The sequence below is a fragment of the Prinia subflava genome, chromosome 4 (assembly GCF_021018805.1).
Source record: "Prinia subflava isolate CZ2003 ecotype Zambia chromosome 4, Cam_Psub_1.2, whole genome shotgun sequence".
In the NCBI taxonomy this organism is placed as follows: Eukaryota; Metazoa; Chordata; class Aves; order Passeriformes; family Cisticolidae; genus Prinia; species Prinia subflava.
In genome coordinates, this window is record NC_086250.1 from 3010813 (window position 1) to 3025910 (window position 15098).

A 15098-nucleotide genomic window follows, 5' to 3' on the forward strand; every position below is an offset into this window, starting at 1 on the left:
ATCACCTCTCTCCCCTCTTTATGAAGTTTGCTGTTCTCTGTTCTCAAAACTGCTTATTTTTGCAAGGCCTGCATAATTTCTGTACTTGTATCTCTGCAATGAAGTTTCCTCCTTAAAGTCACAGGCATTCCCGGCTCTTTTTTACAGAATATGTAAGGTTGCATAATATTTTTGCTGTTAAGGTTTTACACAATATTCTCACCTTTAAAGTTTAGCTTACAAACAGCTGAAGTTTAAAGAGCATTTCCACTAAATGACAGCTCTTTATAACCAGTGACAGAGCTTGTTGAGGGGGTTATGGTCTGTCAGCATTGTATTAAAATCTCTCAGGTTTTTCTCCTGAGTACTTTGAAAGAGAACAATTTCAAGACAACAGCAAAACTCTATGAACTCAGGTGAAAAAATTCAGAATTGCATGCAATGCTGGATTCTCTTTCAAGCAGCAGCCTCTTGCAACCTTTGGTTTACTATTCAACATTAGTTTTGAATTAATGATTTTGCTTTTTATCACGGATTGCTCCATCCTGCCAGGCAGGATCTTCATATCACAGTCACTGACCATGCAAGAAATGAAACTGAGGTGAGTCCCTGTGCCTTTCTATTGAGTGCTACTACCCCCAGCCTCATGGCAGCCTTGCTTCTGAAGTTCACACAAAATGACAGTAAAAGAATTCACGATCTGCTTTCAAAGATGCTTTTTACCAGGCTACAAAGCAGCTAGGACAAACAGCCACTGCTTTCAGGTTTGTTTTCCTGTTGATGTCCCCACTGACTCCTCCTCAGGTGCTTGGGTATTTCGGATTGTTTGCTAAGTGTTCCAGCTTTCAAAGCATTTCCTGTGATCTGAAGGGAAAAAGAAGATATATATATTTTAAATAACAAAAGGAGAATCCAGAAAAGATTCAGGCAGCACACTCTGCTGGGTATTCAAGACCCAGATTCAAAACCTCTGCCCAAAGCTCAGCTGTGACACCTGAACAGGAGTTTCCCATATTGACAGGAAAGAAGCCTAACCCTCAAAAACGTAAAGCTAATATCTGCAATATTTTCTAGGCCTGGGCATTTTCTCAGAATTGATTAGAGAGGAATGAGAACATTTTAGCTCTGCATAGAGTTGTGGTGATGGTAAGGTTGTGGACTACTCCCCAGTCAATTGTAGATGTACATGCTCCAATTCCTTTATTTAAGCTGGAGACAACAAAAACAAAAATTCAGCCTCAAAACAAAATAAACAGACAATGTCAAAGTAGGAAAAGATGCTGGTCACATGGGATTTAAAAAAACCCTGCCAATTTTATTTTTGAAATTAAAAAAAATCTATAGACTGTATTTACAACTTGGTACTGTTAGGGTGCAATATCCAATACTCTCTAGAGATGAAATAATTCCAGAACACTGCAAAATCCCTGTCAGAGCAGTTTCTTTCACTGTGATTGCCACTGAGTATTAGAACTGATTAACCTTAAAGAGTCAGCACCAATAGTAGTAGATTTCATAAGTTTTAGATGTCAACCTTCTCTGATTCATGGAAATCTACATTTAAATTTACAGACAGAGCTTGAAACTAGAATAAGTTAAAGTACCACATCACCAGAATATGACTTCTATGGGGAGACTTTCTAGAGACCAGGTAGACAGAAAGGAAAAGGTAATTTTTATTTTATTCAGAACAGAGAAATTATGGGGAGACCTGTGAATTTCCCTTTTATTTTATTTTTTATTTTTTATTTTTTATTTTTTATTTTTTATTTTTTATTTTTTATTTTTTATTTTTTATTTTAGATAAAAAAAGCAGACCTCCAAAACATCCTCTGGAAGGCAGCTGCATTTGCTCTTGCCAAGACAAATCTAATACATGTTGTAGGAAACAGACACCAAGCTTAAATTAAAAGCTTTAGTTCTACTCTATAATGCCAGAAGGAGGGGATTCTCCTACCTCATCTTTCCAACTCACAATTCCCACAGGAACTGAACAAGACTGATTTTCATGTCTAGTGGATCGTGCACCTCTTCCCTCCACCCCTGGCAGAAAACAAGTGACTCTAGAAAATTTACAAGAATTTTTGAGACGTTTCAAGAATTTTCAAGTAGCTTCCACTAAAAGAAGGGAAAAGAAATCCAACATAGAGCAAGACAGCTGAGTTTAGGGCTGTAAAATTACCTCCAGGGTATTGTGATCAGACATTCACAGAGTTCTTTACCAAAAAAAAAAAAAAAGAAAAAAAAAAAAGTTATTTTTTTCTTTAGTACTTAGAGAAACTGATTGAAACAAATTAAGTACCTTGCACAAGGATATTCAAAGCCTGTGTAATTGTCTAATCTGGGTTCTACCTTCTGACTGCCACTGCTGAGCCTTAGCAAGTCCCTCTTTCCTCCACAAAGCTGCAGGCTTCAGCAAACAAAGCATTCCTTAGAGCTAATTGGTGTTACATAGGAACTCAACTGCTCTTATTTACAAAACCACAGATTTATGTCAAGCAAAGCCAATTATGCTTAATGTTTAAACTATTGCAGGTGCTCAATGACATTGTTGCTAGGCAGTAGAAGTGAAATTGCTCTTTTAATGCATCTTGTTCCAACTGGGAGCATGTGTTTTATCATCAGTGCAAACTTAACAGATGGAGATCTTAATCCTCTCCATCGAGTTTTCCTCAGCCCCTCCCTCACACAAAATGGTGTCCCATGCATTTAGGAGATGGTCCATGAACTGTCTGGGACAGAAGTTGCATTTTTTTTTTATATGTGTGTGTCCATTAATACAGTATAAAACACACATTTAACCATTAAAAAGATACCCCAAAGTGTATCAGCTGTAATCAGAAATAATCTGATTGTTCAAGGCTAGCAATGACCTCTGATGAGCACAGCACCCACTCAGTTATCACCAGAGCTGCACAAAAGCAACTTTTTCCAAAGTCAGTTCTGACTCTAGAGTTCTTTATACTAATTTCACTCTGTGCTGGGAGTTGGAAAATTTAGGCAGCAATCAAACAGAAAACTGAACTGGGATGTTGCTGGTCACTCCAATCTAGGAGGCAACTTTTTCCAAAATATATTTCAAAACTATCAACCTTTATGGTGAGGATTAAAACATGCCAAAGTATCCTAAATTTACTTTGTGCAGAGCAATCCAGAATGGCAATGGGTGACCTCAAACAGGCAATCAGATCTGAGTGCTTTATCTCCCCTGAAAACTGCCAAAGATCAGCAAAATGCTGCACAAAAGAAGGCTCTCCTAACATTTTCCAGCTGTTTATTGCATCATTTTTTATTCACACACGCATCCTTTTTTTTTTCTGTCCTCTAATTTTTTTTTAATGTAAAAAGTCTCTAAAATTTTCAGAATTTTCAGAAGTGAAAAGCAGCTTCCTTCAAAGTAAAGGCCAAACCTTTAGAGTCCTTTACACCGATTTCACTGTGTGCTGGGACAGGATTTATATAATTTAGGCAGTGCCCTGTAGGTACAAAGGATTCCATCAGCTTTGGATGGACTCCTAGATGCTGCAGTTCAAGAGAAATTCCTGTCTGTGGATTTTCAGTGCTAAATTGCTCTGTCACAACAGAGATTGATTGACAGATTTTTGCATGCAGATTCCTCTGCTCCACAAACTGAACTAAGCCCAAATTCTGCAGCCAGTGCCCTTTTTTCTTCTGCCACCCATCTGAAAGGCCAAACTCTTTATAAAAGCTGATAGAAAATGTTTCTCCTGTCTGTGTGAAGAAGGCAGGGAACTTTCAATATTCAGCTCTCCACCCCAAAGCCCATTCTAAGGAAGTCCTGTGCAGGGAGTTAACCAATCCTCTTTTTCTTGCAGAATTATCTTTATCAGAAAATTCAGCTCCAATGCCTGCATTCTGTTATTTGCTGTCATCTATTCTCACGTTTCAATTTCTGAGGAGAAAAAAACCAAAGTGGTCTTGGGAAGTTTGAGGCCATTCAGTCTGAGAATCCAGCAGACTAAACATTTTACCTTAAAATAAAATTTCTTGGTTTTGATGTAAGCAATTCCAAACCAAACGTTTTTAACTTTTGCAGTTTAAAAACATAAATTATCATTAGTTCATTAAAACATCTGCAGCCCAATCATATTCATCTGCACAAAATTTAAATTTTAGCCTTGTATTACACAGGAGTTTTTCTCCTTTTGTGTATAAGTCTCAAATGCATTGAGAACAATCACACCTCTCCTGTCAGCAGACTCCAACAGCATTTTTGTAGCTTTTCTGTGCAAGGACAAAGGTCAAGCATTGAAGAATTCCTCAGGAAAGAAATGAATATTTTTCATGGCTTAAACCTGGGTCTATTGCAGTACAAATATGATTTAGAAAATAATACCTTACAAGCAAGTAACTGTCAGGTGCCTGGATAAATTTACCCAAATATGTGGAAATTAACTCGTCTCACACTTTCCAGTGCCCTCAGAGAAAAGATCCCTCAGCCTTTTGCTGCCTCTCCTCTCAGCCTCAGCCCAGCCTCTGCAGCCACTTCTGGAGAAACAAAAAAATTGCTGGGCAGGGGTGCATTCACTGCATTTTTTTCTTCCACTCCCACGATACCCAACCTAAAGTTAGGGCATCAAATGTGGTTAACAGTGCAGAAGACATTTCCTCCACCAGCTCTTTCACAGTTTCAGCTCACAAACTGTGGCTCTTCAGTGAATTACATCCTTTTAATTCCTCCTGTGGCAGAGCATCCCTCATATCTAGCAAGCATTCTGACTTCACTGCCCCTTCCCTCATGAACATCTTGATTTCAAAGTGCTCCTTTAGGTTTTTTGGGTTCGATATGTTTCCTTATCACATAAAGACCTCACTTTTCTCATCACTCTTTTTAGTTATATGACTTTTAAAAAGAAACTTGAAGGGTTAGATTATCATCCCTCACAACAACAAAAATCAGCCAATTTTGTGAGTGTTTAACACTGTGTAGATATTTAAACTGGAAAGCATTTTACTACTAATAATAATTATTACTAATAATTATTTCCCCCATCTCCAGCTGCATCAACCCTTTCCCAATCTTCTTTTCATAATTCCCTTCCCCCTTATCCAGATAGGCTGCAATTAGTAATTTTGATGCTAATTCCACTCTCTCTTTCCTCTGTAAATTTTCTTTACACCATCCTTTGGGAATGGCAGATCTCAGGTGCTGCTGCCTGGTGGGTGCCTCAAGCACCAAGGTTCCACCACTCACCTTATGGACTGATGGCTGGGCTCTTGTTTCTAGTGTTTGGTAGATCTCAAAGCAATTTGTAAATAAAGTTTATATGCTTATAAAAACCAAAGCAGCCTCTCTCTGCAGGCTGGGGAGAAGATCAGCAAGAGCCCAGAGCGAGCACAAGGCTCCCAACCCCAATCCCAACCAGCCAATGCCAGATTTCAACACCATTAATAAATTATAATGTCACAAAGTAATGTGCTAAACAAATGTCTGCATGTTTATTAATTTTTGACCGCTCCTAAATACAAATTTATGTGGATTCCTATTTCCATATAAAGATTAAAAGCCTCTCCCCCCATCAGCTGTGGCAAGCAGTGAGCTCTCCTTGGCCTCGATGTGAGTTATGACAGTGCAGCCTCCTTCAAGGCCAAATCCATGAAGAATGCTGTTTTGTTAACTTATAAATAACATTATCATTCATCAGATAATTCATAAATACCAGGACAGTGCTCCACTCAAGTGCACTTTAAGGGTAATTTATCATTAGAGAGCAGGTGCGCAACAAAATCAAAATTTAGCCAAATAAGGGTGAAATTTTATCAGGTTTTCTCCACAGGAGACAAAATGGGAGAACTTTCCAGGACAGCATGATAATGCTTGATGGCTTTTTGGTGCTTCAAAAGTTTTTCTCCAGGAAAATTTCCTCTGAAGTCGTTGGTGCAATCCTCGTGCAGATTGTTGTATCTGGGGGAGAGGATATAGAAGGAAAAGAACAAAATTTTTTTTGGTAAATCTTAAATCTTTTAAGGTATGAGTTTCACACCTTGCTTGTACACAATACTTTTTAAGTTGCAGTGCCTTCTGAGACCTGGACTTCAAGGCAGCCAAAGATCCAGGAAAATGCAAATATGCATTTTTCTAGAGCCTTTCAGAACTTCAGGATGAGAAGTATCAAACTGGGTGTAGATGTTAATAATACCTGTACTGTGTCCTTTAAAAATAATTAATAATTAACATGCTTTTTCCCTCAGAAACATTTCAGTATATTTTTTCTTATTCCAAGATTTAAAGTCTGTTTTTCCCCATCTGCCTAAATCAGTGTTTATCTAAATAGTCCTCACTCTTTTTCCTTCCCACTCAGAGAATTCTTATTCATCAAAAAAGGAAACAATTACAATTGATTTCAAAAAAACATATTTCTAAAATGTAATTTTCTAGAAAGTTGTGTTATTGAAAAATGAGGTACCTTGATTCTAAAGTGCAATGCTGATTTCAAATAAACTTTTAAAAAATGTTTGGTTTTCTATTTTTAGGAAGATTGGAGGTCAGCAGATTTCTTCATAAAAACATTAAGTTGTGGGAGATTTTTTTTTCCTTTAGTTTAAGCCAATTTTATGGTAACATTTCCACAACCAAAACCTTTCAGTTTCCAGCAGTGAATGCCACAAATGAGAATTTCCATTTACAGAAGAATAAAATCCCATATGAGGGGTACAAAGTACACTCAGGAGAAATGTTTTTTGTTGTGACCCAGCTCACGATTAAAAGAAGAGAATCACATTGGAATAATCAACAAGATGGTGCTGTGTGTAATAGGAAAAACCCAACAATTTTTGTCAAGAGTTCCAGAAGTTCACTGCCCTTGGAAGTTTTCTGTTGCTCTCATCATCCCATCCCTGCCCCATCAGGGCTCCTGGAGGATTTCCAGAGCCACTTGGAGGTGACTCTTGCCACCCCTGGTGGCACAGGCTGCTCCTCTCCCTCTTCTTGACTCCCAGGATGATTTGTAATGCTGGCAGCAGAAAATTAACTGGGATTAAATGTCCCAGAGCTGTGAGTTCCTTGCATTGTGCAGGCAAAATCCAGGGATTAAACCTAGGCTCTACAGGTGGCATAAAGTTGCTTTTTATATTAATAAGACTCCTTAACTATTTAAGGTTAATTACATCTGTTTGTTTCAGTTTTTTTTTAACCTCACCACATTTTTGCAGTAAAATCTCTCTCCCCATATGATCTATCACTACCAATTCTTTATTTCACCCCAGTCCACAGGCTTTACAAGAGTTTCTACCTGCACCTACAAATGAAACATGGGGTTTCCATTTTCTCACACGTACCTGTGTGCAATGGTCCAGAACCCCAGGGTGTTCACCATCATCAAGGAAGCCAAGAAGAAGAAGAATCTCTCCAATTTACCTTCATGCAGCAAGTGTGGAAACCAGCTGCCTGGAAAAGCAGACATTTAAGCAGGATTAGTTTGCCTTGCAGCAGGAGAGGTGGAAGGCACGAAGATAACTTGGTGTGAGACACAATCCCCTCAGGTGCTCTGACCCCCCAAAATGACAGATTTCATTCTCACAGCATCCATGGGGTTTTTTGAGCCTACTCTTGCTTTGCAGACAGGCAGCAGAGATCTACAGAAACTAAAGAACTTCTCTAATAAATCTGAAGTGTCCTGGAAAACCTAATCATGCAAATCTTCTGTCTGTATTGTCCTGTGCACAGAACTAAATCAAAGTCAACTGCAAAAACTTTAGGAAGAGCTAGAATTAAAATGGGTTGTAGAAATTCTTGCTTGTATCTCTCATGCTTTTAATACTCTCTTTTTAAAAGAAAGAATGAAAAAAATATTTTGAAAACTCAAAAGCATCCACTCAGTGCCTTGGATGGCGCTCCACTACCAAGATACCACCTGACATTTTACTTTTTTTGCAGCTGCCTTTATCCATAAGCCTGTAAGGTGTCCTTTTCTTTCATTCAGGGTTTATTTACACAAATCAGCCCTTTTCCAGCCAAAGCTTCTGGCAACAGTGCCTGGGCCATTTTGGCACTCAGCAGAGGACAGCACCTACAGAGCCTTCCCTGCCTCTGTGTTCCTGTGAACTCCAGCTCGGGGCTGTCTTGCTCTCAATCCTTTCACTACAACCAGCCTGCAAACAAGCTCAGGTGGCTATAGAAATTAAAATAAAAACAAATAACTACAGAAATTAAGATAAAAACAAAGCCAGCCCCAGTCAGTCTGCAGTTGAAGACAATCAGTACCTGAAGTGCCATAATCAACTACAGCAGAACCATCAAACCAAGGTGAAAAAATAAACTTTCAGTAGAAACTGGAGTTACAGAATGTCAGAGACCTATACAGGGCTGTAATGGCCATGTGCATGATTTGAGAGTGGAGGACATTCATTGCCTTTGAAGAGGGCAGATAGACTGTCTTCATTAGCAATTAAAGGAAAAAAATCAGAGTGTGAAGCAGCTGGAGCTGAGAATGTGATGTCCACACTCTCCACAGCTCAGGGGGGTTCACATCACAGCAGTTCCCACTAACAGCTGGAACACATCAGACATGAGCTCATTTTCTTGTTGTTTATTAAAAAAATTAACAGTTTTTTTGTTGTTAAGTTCCCTCTAGAAAGAATTCAGTTGTTTTCATGCTCCAAGATCATTCTGCAAATCAGAGGTTAGGAGATTTAGATTACAAGCACACCCCTGATCTGAACTCCACCAGCATCAGTGTGCCCAAAATCACCTCTCTCTGCTGCATGAAAGTCTGGTATCAAACCCTGCCCATCTAAACACTGGGGCTATCCACCCCTTGAGTGAGCTGGTGGGGAAAGAGGGAAAACAGCCCTCCTAGACACCTGGATTGTAAAATCCTGATCCTTCACAGAGTTTTGGCCACTAATGTCACTTTTACACATTGACTGTCACCCTTAGATTGTTAATATTTTTCTAATTAGAGACAAAGAGCAGTTCCACAGCACGGGACAGACACCAGTCCCAGGATCACACCCTGCCAAACACACATTCATGTATTTACATTTTTCTCTTCCCTCCACCTCTTAGAGTTAGAAACACATTTCTTTTCAGGGCTGTTGCCTGTAGCTCTCCTGGGACTGGCAAAGAAGGATGCCAGCAGTCTCCCTAAGTCTCTCCACAGCTCCCTCCATGCCATGTCACCTTTTTGCTTGTCACAGAGCAGCATCACCACACCTCTGCCTGCTCCCCTCCTTCTACAGGGTTATCTCAGAGCCAGTTTTAAAAGCCCTTCATCCAACACTGCAGGCTGACTGAGCTCCTAGGTGCTGTAACTTCATTTTAGTAGCTTATAAACTTTTACTGTCATCATTCACAATCAGGTAGTTTTTCGTTTTGCATCCCCCAGGGGCCAATAGAAGGCAGAGACAGAGCCTGTGGATGTGATGAAAGAAAAATCATGCATGGGGGTCTGCACTGCAGCTTGGCAAAGCAGAGCTCTCACTGCCTGCTAGGATATTCACCCTGGCCAGGATAACACCAGGAGCAGCAGCAGCTTCCTAGAGGAATGGCATTTACAGCACAACCCAAACAGAAAACATGCACTTAAAAAGTAAATGAAAATAATTTTGCAGCTTCTGAGCTTCAAAGGTCCCTTTGCACCGTTCTCTGCCTCATCACTGATAAAGGCACCAGGTAAAAGCACTGAGAGTGGGGCTGGCTGGTTCTGTGAGGGGAGGATGGCACACAGCCTGGCAAGAAGGAAATCTGAGGCTACTCCCACCAGCCTGGGTCAAAGACCCTTGCTCTGTCTCCTCCCTGCTTCTTGTAGGAGTTCCAGTGTTTAAACAGTGAGGCTAGGATAAAGACAGAGAGCTTTTGGAAAATCCAAATGATCAGCAGCACAGGCAGGGACAAAATCAGACAGGATATGGAGAGGCTCCAGCTGCCATGGAGCATGATTTTGTCTCTGGTTTCCTGCTCTTGCTTTCCTCCAAAGCAAGGGCAGGATCAAGGTTTACTTTTCTCTCAGAGAGAGACAACAAGGTTTGTAGGGTTCCTCTGCAGAGGAACAAGGATGGCAGCACTCCTAAGGATATCTAGGCTATAATCCTTCCAGTACACATGTTCATCAGTGGATGCAGCAAAAATCAATATAACCATTTCCTACTTTCAGCCAAAAACCCCACAACAAACAAAAAACCAAAAAAACCAAACCAAAACAAAAAAACCCCACCAAAACACACCTTCTCACTCTTTTTTCTTTCATTACTTTCCTTTTTAATATTTTTTCCCCAGAAAATAGGGGATAAACCTGGACTACATTTACACCTCTACTTACACTCACTTGACAGAGAATCCTCTCCTCTGCCTGCAGGAAGTCTTGAGAGAAAAGACACCAGTGCTGAAACTTCACCCGTGTGTTTTGAGCACCAAAACTTCCCTCAGATGCTCTCACCCCTGACCCCACCAACACCTCCCACAGGCTGCCTCAGCCTCCAGCACCCTCCCCTGGCTGCCTTTGGGGTTCATCCTCTCAGGATTTCACTCTCAGCCATCAACACCAAGGATTCCCTGGGCCAGGTTTTTAGTTTTGCTGGAATTGGGCACCGCTGTGGCTCAAGAGTCCAGCACCTTCCCACCCTTGCCTCAGCATTCAACAAGCTAACAATTCACTTTTCCCCAAAAGATACTGCCTTTGGGCTCTGTGCATCCTTTACTTTTCTGGGGAGACTGCCAGCAGAAGTGGCAATTACAAGGTTGGTTTGTCACACAGATAATTGCTCACTGGGAATTAACTTTCCGCACAAGCTCCTGATTTCCATTTTTATTCCTACAATAGAAATACTTAGCAGCATGAATCACCACAAAGAAACAGAAGCTTCCTTTAGGTGCATCATTTTAAATAGACTTTATCTACTGGTTAGAGGTGAATTGGTTATGTGTTTTATGGCAAATTTAGAACAAGTCAGAAAATGAAGCCTAGGCAGAGTCTGTTCCTCAAATCTGTTCTACAGTCATGGAAATAAAGCACCTGGTAAACTTTCACTGACATTTTGGAGTCCTGTCAATTTGACATTAAAACTGCTCCAGTTGGTCCAAGAAAAGGGAATAATTCACAACACCAAGAGGAAACAACAGATCCTGCCAAAAGAGGCTGAGGTGGAGGTGAAGCAGAGATCAGGACATGGACAAAAACTTTCCTGGGCTGTTTCAGCAAGCAGCTGCTGGCAACACCACCAGAACAAAACCTGAAAAGGGCCAGACTTTGACAAATACTAGGGCACACAACACATCTGCTGCTATGGTGGCACCCTCAAAAAAAGCTGCACAGGGAGGCATCCTGGATTTTTTTCTGAGTGACACTATCCTATTTTAGTGTGGGGAAAACCTTAAAGAAAAAACAAGACAGGCACATGCCAGAAGTTACTCTATCCTGCATCATTCCTGCATTTTTGCAGCTATCCTGCAACCTCTGCTAGGATTATAGAAAAACTTTCATATTTTTAAAAAGGTTTGTATTGCCTTCCTTCATTTCATCAGCTTAGTGGGCATGTATTTAGTGTTCAATCACATCCAAATTAAAGTCTCACTCTGCCTCTAATCCCTATTAGCTAAGTAGGCACCAGTGGCCACCACCATCTGGACTGCAAGAAATATCCTTTAGCTTTATCATGTTTGGTATTTAGAATCACACAAGACTGAAATGATAAAAAGAACCAAAAAACCCAACCTCCAACCTCAAACAAAACCCAAAAACCCCCAAGCTCAAACCACAAATCCCCCAGTGATTCTCTAAATGCAAGCAGGAAAACTGTCTGGGACAGTTTCCTTCCTCTGACCTTTTTTTATTTTTATTTCTTTCTTACATATTTATATTAGTATTTTTGGAGAAATATATTCTGAGATGATTGGCATAAGAGGACAGGTTTTGTCTTGCATCTTCTTCCGTTAAAATGTTAGGAGAGGTAAGAGATCCAAAAGAAAGCAGTTTCCCAGCTTGTACTGAAAATATCACTGTCACCCATCATCTGTTTGCACTCGTCAGATTTTTTAAAAAAAGTCTTATTTTATCATATTCACACCATCCTCCATAGCTGCGTTAAAAATGATTAATGCAGCTTTGACTGTGACTGATATCTGATCAACTTTGCCAATAAAAACCCAAATAAAATCCTCAACGAGCGACATAAAATGGGAGATAAAAATGTTTAAATTTTGTCAACACCCTCTGTGCTTCAGCACTTCAAAGCACACAGTGGAGGATCTACTTTGCTGCAGGAACATGGCAAACATGGTCTCACTTCGAGATGGGAGAACAGAAATAGTCTTGGCTCAGGCTCCAGTGAAACAAGAATCATGGGACAAGACAAAAGCACTCACAGCCCAGGAGTCACTCACTAAACCTTGCTAAATCTTACAGAATCATTTCATCAACACTCTCCTCTCTTGTTCTTCCAATAGAAATAAATTAGTAAACAAACTGAGCTTTTTTTTTTTTTTAGGCAGAAAAAAGGAGATCTGGTTGGTTTGCTTTGCTACCAGTTTCAGAAATTGTCCAGATACTGAATATTTACAAGCTCTTTGAACAGATCTGAAAAATAAAAAAAACAAAGGGAATAATAATAAAAAAAGCTGAATTTGTGTAAATGAACCGTAATTTGACTTAAGAGAGGCCACAAATTTGTTCCTTACAGCAGTCATCTTCAAGGGATTCATTAGGCAACCACTAGGTTTAAATAAATTAAACAAATATTATTTTGCAGATTGTCATGAGTGCCAGAATCCACTTTAAGAAGAACAGTTGGACAAAAACCCTGTGTGTATAACATTTCTTACCAAACTAGGAAAAAATCAAAACTGAGCCTAAACCACATTTTTTGTTTTGCTATAATCTATCCCCACCTACAAGAGTCTGATCCTAAACCTGCTTTGATTTAGGAGGCAGCAGGACAAGAGCCTGGGATGAGCAGAGGAGTGTTGGAACACAAATGAACTCACAGGAATATCACCAGCATTTACAAGCTGTGAATTGTGGTAACTTGGAATTATTCATCTTATTCCAGCAAGGAACACTGGGAAAGAAACACCCAGTGAGATCCCAATTATTTTTAAAAATAAAAAGTGAGAGCCCAGTAATATGTTGTTTACATATTAATAGGGCAAGCAGTCTCTAACACTCTCCCAGCTAGAGCAACAGAGCAATCACTGAGCATTTTTCACTTTATTTTCTCTAAAGCTTTTCAAGTTTTGCAGAGGACTTTTCCTGCTTAGCAGAAGTCATTCCCATTACAGCATCTTAATCTGAATACAGGCTGTCACCAATTCCCTTGGAAATTCCAGAGTGACTTTTGCTCAGGATAATGGTGCAGTCAATTCCACCTACAGGAACAGCAGGTGTGACAGAGTTAAACAAAGACAGAAGTTACAGCTTTGGAACAAGGGAAGAAAAGAAAAGAAAAGCTAAGTTGAGAAGTTTGCCACTCAACTTTCTAGGAGTGAGGAATATTTTAGCCAGGAAGCTTTTCAGTTTGCTCAGGAATCCTGAGCAAAAGGGGTTAGAACGTGACAACTGCAGCCTGTGGAGAATTTAGAGAGTTCAGCCTTGGTCTCAGCCAGGATAAGAACTCACAATCTCTGTTAAAAGATATTTCTGGCAAGAAAAGAACATTGGCTTTTGTGAATTAATTAAATTATTTCATACAGACTCACAGAAAAAGGACAAAAAACCTTGGTAGAAAACCAGACAAGAATCAACTGAATTTACAAACCAAATGCAAAAAATGGTTTCCTCTATCACAGAGTACAGAAATACTCTCTGTAGAAGTTAATTCTATAATAGTGACACAACACAAGCAAAATAATTCGGTGCTGACATAATGCTTAATTATTTTGCAATTATTTAATTATTCCCAGAGTCAAATTGCAGTAAAATATGTCAGTTTTACTAAATATTTCAATCTCATAAAAATTAATACTTCCCATATTTTGGGAGGGAAAGAAAAAAGAAAATCAGCAACACATTCTGTGTGAAGCTGTTTGTTTCATTTAACACATATTACACTGAACTCACAATAATGAAAAACAACTTTTTCCACTGATATTCAAGGAGCTCAGCTCTCCACACTGGAAGCCTTGGCACTTAGTAGTTCTTTGCCTGATTCTTTTGTGGAAGCATTCCTGCTCTTTACCCATCTCCAGGTGATGTTTTATACCTCTTAATAAAATTTTAATTGAATTTTTAACTTAAAAACAGGACTGTGTGTCAAAGCATCGTTTGTTTGTTCAGATCTTGTGGGTAAGAATAAAATTTTCTTGTCACACTTTCAAAACAGCCACTTCTGCTTGTTTTTAAATTACAGAGCCTTTGCATAGGAAAGGGAAGAACCCAAAATTTTGCACAGTTACAAAACGCTGCAGCTGTGGCAATTGCAGTGGTGTCCTGCATTAGTTGTGGTCACTAAAGAACATTTCTCTGGAACAGTTCCACCAGAGATGTCAATGGCATCTTTAGAAATATTCCTTCAGTATTTCAAATTTGTGAGCAGAGGGATGGATCCCTGTGCCTCAGTTCAAGAACTCAAATGCTTTACCTGTTAAATTTATTTGTGGAACAAGTCTCTTCTGTATTGAACAAAGATTGATCAGCAAAGGAAAAATTACTTTAAGAAATTCCTGGCTTATCTTGAACCCTGGAACAGAGCTTCCACTAAATCCACCTCAACAGGCTGAACCTGCAATAACTCCTTCTGAAACAGGGAATTTTCTTGGGAATGCACATTCATCTGCAAAAGGGCAAGCCCACAGTGAGACAGTATTGGCACAGGATCTGCTCCTGCAGCACTCAGGGGGAACCAGAGACAGAAAGGAATATTCTCCACCCTTTAAAGCACAGATCTTGCTCTCCAAGCCAGAGTTTTCCATGAAAGTGTGAAGAACACGAGTGTACTTCTTCATGAACCCAAAAAAGGTCCTTCCTAGCCAATTTATTTTCAGTCTCCCAGAAGAGAAGCACAGAGATTGGACAGGAGGAACTCCTGCAAGATGCCATCCTCTAATTACCCCGACTATCAAACCTAAGATGACTCATTAAAATTGGATGAATACAGCTGGAAGGCTATTTCCTATCTTAATTCCATCTTAATTGTGAGAGCAAATCAATAAAACTTTGGCATCCCTT

The 15098-nt window shown here is 39.7% G+C and overlaps 1 protein-coding gene across 1 annotated transcript in view; it reads right to left on the reverse strand.

Moving 5' to 3' along the window:
- Positions 1-5421: 5421 nt before the first annotated feature.
- SLC15A5 (solute carrier family 15 member 5) overlaps positions 5422-15098 on the reverse strand; it is a 30061-nt gene continuing 20384 nt past the window's right edge. The window contains exons 8-9 of the mRNA XM_063395178.1: positions 7279-7387; positions 5422-5905 (exon numbers count right to left, since the gene is read on the reverse strand). Coding sequence (XP_063251248.1) covers positions 5761-5905; positions 7279-7387 — 254 coding nt within the window. The 3' untranslated portion in view covers positions 5422-5760. The remainder of the gene's footprint in view (positions 5906-7278; positions 7388-15098) is intronic.